At 38.6% G+C, this 7,286-nt stretch overlaps 1 protein-coding gene across 1 annotated transcript in view; it reads right to left on the bottom strand.

Annotated features, from left to right (window-relative positions):
• Positions 1-1,227: 1,227 nt before the first annotated feature.
• The window catches only part of KCNN2 (potassium calcium-activated channel subfamily N member 2), a 70,473-nt gene continuing 64,414 nt past the window's right edge, over positions 1,228-7,286 (bottom strand). The window contains exons 8-9 of the mRNA XM_026865761.1: positions 6,654-6,723; positions 1,228-3,488 (exon numbers count right to left, since the gene is read on the bottom strand). Of these exons, the coding sequence (XP_026721562.1) occupies positions 3,201-3,488; positions 6,654-6,723 (358 nt within the window). The 3' untranslated portion in view covers positions 1,228-3,200. The remainder of the gene's footprint in view (positions 3,489-6,653; positions 6,724-7,286) is intronic.

Genomic DNA, 7,286 nt, shown 5'->3' with positions numbered 1-7,286 from the left:
ATTATGATCTTGCAAAAACTTAAATATAATTAAAAAATACTATGTAAATCAATGTTAAGCATGGTGAATAGGCCTGTGATCTTACATTTCAGTCCTTACGGCCAGGTATCTTTGCTAAGTGTCATTAAAAATCCAGAGATTAGCAACAAGACTCCAAAGTAACTGACAAGTGGAATTGGTGTCTGGAATGCAGTGAAAAGCAGCTCAATGAAAGCTGAATTTTCCTATCAGTGAGAGTAAAGCAAGAATTGAATGAAGCTTTTCAACTGCAATGTGGTAAATATGCCATATGCTTTGAGAAAGATTCCTTGTTTGTAAACAATCTTTCAAAGAAAAAACTACATTCAACTACAGAAGCAATTTCAAAGATCTGTCATAATGCTACTTTTTCCTTTTGGTGAGCTCATATTCCGAACACAGTGAAGGAGCTTAAGTTTTGGAAATAAAAAATCAGTAATGGAATCTGTGGTACTACAAAACTCCAAGAAGGAATGATTAAATGATGTTTTGTGTCAAGAGTAAGAAAATCAAACCCATACTGCTTTGTGGTCTCCTGAATATAAGTTTATATCTGTCTTCTCTTTGACCGGATTCACTTGTAGCACTTAAGTGCTTTTCAAAACCAGGTACTAGAAGAAAAGAATAACCAGTACCAAAAATGCAGATAAAACACCTGTAAAGACCTTTAGAGTAAAATAAGAAATTGAACTGGAGAATTCCAAGGTATCATCATTTGCTGTTTGCCTTTAAAACAAAGAAAGGATTCCAAAGTAATTTGGCAGATTGTTACAGAATCCTACTGATGGGATAGTCCTGGTACATCTCACAGACCTGCTTGCATAAAACTGTTGCAAGAATTTAGTAGGTTCAGGCTCCTGAGTTCTACTGTGTAAAAGAAATTGAGAGGTCAAAGATGACAGTTGGTCTTTCACATCAGAGTAAATCAGCTTAATACTCATAGCTAGATGTTAATTCAAACCCTAACAGATTGGTAAGAATTTTTCACTGTGGAGTTACAATCCAGAGGAGAAAAAAAAAGGGTTTTACAAATACAAAAAAGATACTGTAAACAATGGAAGAGCTAGTTGAAGCTGACAGGACAAAAAGGAATGTAATCAAGCTACACAAATGTATTTCACATTCAATGACAGGAAAAATATTCTAAATTAAAGACAAAAATTGAGACAACAGACAAACAAAAATCTTCAAGAAAAGAATTCTGAAACTTGACTATTAAATTCCAATATTATTAATCACTACTTCCTAATCCTGCCAACAGTTTAAAGTAGCTGGCCTCACGACTGCTCAAAATGTCATCTAGTTTAGGACTGGGCTAGCACAATATTAGCACTATGTAATATCCATATTTTCCTTTGGAAATGAACTTAATAAAAACAAAAGCGGAACTGCAAATACTGTGCATATTGCTTATTATTTCCAATCACAAAATATCACAGTCTGTAAACAAGGCACTCCAAAGGCATGCAACTCTTCTGCTCATCTAGGGGAAAAAATACCGCAGAGTCATTGTCTTCTGCAAGGACGTAAAACGTGTTGGACAAACTCTTCACCTTTTCATAAACAATCAATGAGTCTGGACCTAACTTATATTCATCAATTATGTATTTTGTCCAGCATGGCTCTGCCCTGAATTTCTGCACTAATACTATCTTCCCTGCCCATCACTACTGACCAGAACTCACAATATCTCATGAAGCAATCAACATTTCCTTCAACATACATGTTAGTGCCTTCTAGGCAGAAGTTAGTATTTCTTGGAAACAGTCAGCCATGCCTACTTGTTTTACTTAGCTATAGTGTCACCCTTGTCTGTAAATTGGAGAGGGGGATAGAACTAGTATATTTCATAATAGCAAGTACTATAAAATATTTCATAAAGTCAAATAATTTTCTGTTTATAATTAGGAAGTTGCATCTGCTGAGTATTTAAGTTTACCCAGCTTTGCTACTCTGGAATATAAACCAGGACAAAAATCAGCCAGAACTTTTTCACAAATGTATACACTATGCTTTGTGGTGTTTTTTTTAAAAAAGAAGGACACCTTATTATTTGTGTATGAAAGTAAAGTATGACAAGATACCCCACTGCCATTACTCCAGTCTATAGCAGGGTTTTTTTGGAAAATATTGCTAAATGTCTTGCTAACCTTGGGGATTACCCAAATATAATGTATACAGAACACTGCGCCAACATCACGCAATTGCGTATACTGTATACATGTCAGTCATTCACTCCAGAAACATTAAAAAAAAAGAGAGTGGAGAAAATAGCAAACTAACACTCAAACCCCAAACAGCATTAACGGGAGACTTCCAGCTTGAAAGTGTCTGGACATACTTACCTGGCATAATTATGAGAGTCTGAATAAATGAACAGGTCTTTACCCGTGCTTTTGGCATGCCAGTAGCTTTACAAATAGTCAGTTTAAAAGATCTTTGCCATGGGCATTGCATAAATAATTTTATATACTTACGTATGTATGTATATATATTATCTGTGTGTGTGTGTGTGTGCGTGTGTGTGTGTGTGTGTAAAAATGCATGTTAAACAAAAGACCTAAGAAGATTTTAAAAACCCATAGCATACTTCATAACTTATTTTCTAGGATAAACTATGTTTTTAATTAATCACTTCAGTAACCGAAGCTGTCAGTGACCTTTTAAAATAACTATATATATACAGCACACTGTTAGATGAGTATTAATTTTTTTCCCCCTCCACTGCAAGCAAAGTTTAGAGAATTAGTTGTTATAATGAGCGATAATTATTAAGCTTCAATTTTGTTTCTTAGAAGTTTTTAATTAGGTCGATTGTGAGCTTTTTTTTTTTAGTTAAATCCAAGTAACCAAGCAACTATGTGCAGAAATTAACCTTTTTATTATATTATATACTGTAGTAGTAAAGTTTGTTTGAAGTGCATGAATAAAAAGTTAGTGAAATTACAGGAGGAACAATCTAATATAGCAATAATAGGTGCATTCACTGTGCATCTGAAAGGAGGAGGGGGGAAAAAAGAAGAGTTTCCACTCATTTTGGCCTAAAACATGTTCAGGTTTCCAGGATTCTGACATCAGAACCCAGATAACACCAGTTAGAACCATAGGGCTTTACAATAAAAGCTAAAATATTGACCATATGATGGCAAAAAGTCTTTATTTTGAGGTTAACTTATTCTCTTCTAGCTACTCTCTGATGAAGTTGGTGGTGCTGTGGAGGATGATCTCCTTCTTCTTGACAAAGATCGTGATCGTTCAGCACTGTAGGCAACATGCTTATCATAATTTTGTGTCTGAGCCTCGAGGAAATCCCTCTGTTGCTGGCTGATTGTCTGGCTAATCAGTCCAGGGAGAGCTTGAATGCTACCAATTAAAGTTTCCAGTTTAGTTTCCAGAGTAACAATTCTCTTCTCAAAATCTTCACTTCTTTCATTTAAGTCAGAAATCATGTCATACATGATGTTTTGAGTCTGAAAGCAGAAGGACATAAACAAAGGTTTAGAAAGACGTTACAAATATTGTAACAAGCAGCACAGCTCTACAAGGGTTTGTAAATGCTTTTGCACTTGACAAAAAAACCCAAAAGGATATGAATATTATAAAAATATCAAGTATTGTGAAATAGTTTTCCTTGTAGATTCAGAACTAATTTCCTACTAAACTTGCTGAGCAGAAATGTAATATATTTTGAGTAGCATTTTAGATGTCAAGGTCTAAATGAATTAGACAAAAGATCAGACCGTTTTTGGAAGTTTGGGTGCTTAGAAATTCACCATCCTAAGCTACGTAAACAGTCTGTTGTGTAAGCCACCAGGAGACTAAAGGCTGCAAAGCTGTGATCCATCTTTGATTCTTCTGTATTTCCTCTGACTTTAAAAACCATCATTCTTCTAAGCAGAACACAAATGTTGATTTGCTTTCTCCTTAAACTGACCAGGCTTTCTTGAAGTGGTTGTAGTATGAGTAGTTGCGTGGATAGGTTTTGGAATGTAATGCAAGAAGTAAAAACTCAATTGTATGCTTTGCTACTTCCACATTCACCAATCTATCTGCCCTCTACAAAACAGTGTTTGTTTACAGCAAGTACAAAGAGTGTACTTCAAAATGCTGTAGTGGTCAGTAAAAATGTAATCTGAAATACGTTAATTCATAGATACTTGGAACAGGTTAGACATAATGGCTGAATTTCTCGCTCTGACAGACTGAGACTAGAGTCAACCTAGAGTCAAAATTGGATGTAATTCAGTGGGCAAACTGGTTGAAGTTTATAAAACATCCAAAAGGAATGAAAATTAATTGAATGACTGACTGTCTGAAGGGTAAAGCACTTCATCAGATCAGTATTGATAACCCATTTCTCTGCCCCCTGTTTCAAGCTGCTAGCATAACCCTTGAAAGCAAAGTAGTCTACATTTAAAGAGTATTTGAAGAGTCCTTATCAGTTGCCAGAAGAATGAGATAGAAATGTATTTTCAGCAACTGAAGTTGTAAGGTGATTCTCTAAAGCAAAAGGGGAATAAGCACTGAAGAGTTTAATCTCTTCTTTGATGCACTTTAAATTGAGGAGGTTTTTGAGGTACATGAGGAGGTGTACAAGAAATACTTAGCAAAATCCCATTAATGCATTTAATGTAGCCTCAAGATCAAAGTAACTTTTAAATACTGAGGTCTAATGTGAAACCTGGAATGCTATCAGCTCAGTCCTCTACCTCTCTAGTAATTATTTTGTGCTAGCGAAACACCATCATGAAACACATGAGGGACAACCAGATGCTCAGTCCCAGTCAGCATGGGTTCATGAAAGGCAGGTCCTGCTTGACAAACCTGATCTCCTTCTATGACAGGGTGACCTGCTTATTGGAGGAGGGAAAGGCTGTGGATGTTGTTTACATTGACTTTAGCAAAGCTTTTGACACCGTTTCCCACAGCATTCTTCTGGCAAAAATGGCTGCTCAAGGTTTGGACAATCGCACACTTCGCTGGGTAAGAAACTGGCTGGATAGCCAGGCCCAGAGACTTGGGGTAAATGGAGTTAAATCCGGTTGGTGGCCGGTCACAAGTGTTGTCCCCCAGGGCTCGGTTTTGGGGCCACTCCTGTTTAACATCTTTATTGATGATCTAGATGAGGGGATCGAGTGCACCCTCAGTCAGTTTGCAGATGACCCCAAGTTGGGTGGGAGTGTTGATCTGCTCAAGGGTAGAGAGGCTCTGCAGAGAGACCTGGACAGGCTGGAGCCATGGGCTGAGGCCAACTGCAGGAGTTTCCATAAGGCCAAATGCCGGGGGCTGCCCTTGGGCCACAACAACCCCCAGCAGGGCTACAGGCTTGGGGAGGAGTGGCTGGAGAGCTGCCAGTCAGAGAGGGACCTGGGGGTGTTGATTGACAGCCGGCTGAACAGGAGCCAGCAGTGTGCCCAGGGGGCCAAGAAGGCCAATGGCATCCTGGCTTGTGTCAGCAATAGCGTGGCCAGCAGGGACAGGGAAGGGATCTGACCCCTGTACTCGGCACTGCTGAGGCCACACCTCGATTCCTGTGTTCAGTTTTGGGCCCCTCACTACAAAAAGGACATAGAGTTACTCGAGCGTGTCCAGAGAAGGGTAACGAAGCTGGTGCAGGGTCTGGAGCACAGGTCGTACAGGGAGCGGCTGAGGGAACTGGGGGTGTTTAGTCTGGAGAAGAGGAGGCTGAGGGGAGACCTCATCGTCCTCTACAGCTCCCTGAAAGGAGGCTGCAGAGAGCTGGGGATGAGTCTCTTGAACCAAGTAACAAGTGATAGGATAAGAGGGAATGGCCTCCAGTTGCACCAGGGAAAGTTCAGACTGGATATTAGGAAGCATTTCTTTACAGAACGGGTTCTTATGGGTTGGAATGGGCTGCCCAGGGAGGTGGTGGAGTCCCCATCCCTGGAGGTGTTTAAGAGTAGGGTCGACTTAGAGCTTAAGGATATGCTGTAGGTGGGAACTGTGCTAGGCGAATGGTTGGACTAGATGATCTCCAGGGTTCTTTCCAACCTAGATGATTCTGTGTGAAAAATCTCAGCAACAATAGACAAGAAATTTGCAATTTAATGGCCTTTTTTTACCTCATCTCAAACGTTTTAAAAAAGATTAATAAAGCCTTATGATGTATCAGTAAAGCAGGCAGCTATTAGTCATTATAAAACCTTAAATAAATGCAGACCTAAATTTACTTGTCCAAAGTCACTGCTGCATAAGACAAGAGGGATAGAAAACCAGAACCTTTGATTCCAGTCTGTGTGAGAGCCTGATTAATATGGATCTTCACAGCACAGTCACTATCACCAGACAAGAAATCTCTTTACTGCACAGCACTACACTACTACGACCCACTCGCAGTTCACCATTTACCAGGACCACTGCAGTAATTTCAAGAGCTCAGGATCAGCGTCTCAATTGCAAAATCTTTTTCAAGTGTACAAAAAAATAAATAAATATGGTGCACTGAAACTTTGGTCAGAGCCATAAACAGGATGGTTCGTTAATTAGGTGTTACCACAAAACACACACATATTTTCATTTTCTACAAATAATAAACTTGTTAACATTATTTGCATGTATAATGCACAACATTTTCACTTACAAACTCTTCATTTTGAAAGTAATTGCCTACTAACCTTTGCCAGGTCCACCAAAGTGTTGGCTTGATCATTCAGTTTCCTTTGTTCCATTTTTACACTTCTTAATCTAAAAAGTTGAATTTTAAGTCAGTTTTTTTTTGTGTATGTGATCATATCAGGATTTCTAAAAAGCATGCACAAAATTTACAAGACCAGATAACTGCATGGACAATGTCTTGAGTACTTAGTGTAAAGTCAGAGTTGATCATGTGCCTGCTACAATGAGAAGCATGCTTCTTCAACACGGCAAAAAAGGAAAGAGCAAGGAAATGTGATGTCCTTGAGAATACCATTTGGCATGGTCAAAGTTAAATTCAAAAAGGGAGAGTACAATTTGTCCAGACTATATGAAAGAAAGCCAAAACATTCCTCAAAGCCTCAGTATCGTGACAAGTAGATATAGGAAGAAACATAGAACAACTGGGTTTCGTCATTAATGTTGTAGCAATTAAGAATCTTCCCATGCCTACATGACTAGATACAGGTATAAGTCCTGTTCTGTCGGTAATGGATTGGGTTAGCAGGTGTTTGAACCTGATGGAAATACAGTGATAAGTGAGTTTCTCATTACTTTAAACAGAACTTCCATCTGATCAGCAGCTAAATAACCAACATACTTGCCAATACATT

Source organism: Athene cunicularia, assembly GCF_003259725.1.
Source record: "Athene cunicularia isolate RWA chromosome Z unlocalized genomic scaffold, athCun1 chrZ_part1, whole genome shotgun sequence".
NCBI classification, from domain to species: Eukaryota; Metazoa; Chordata; class Aves; order Strigiformes; family Strigidae; genus Athene; species Athene cunicularia.
Note: the sequence above shows the minus strand (reverse complement) of the source record. Positions and strands in the feature narration are given on the sequence as shown.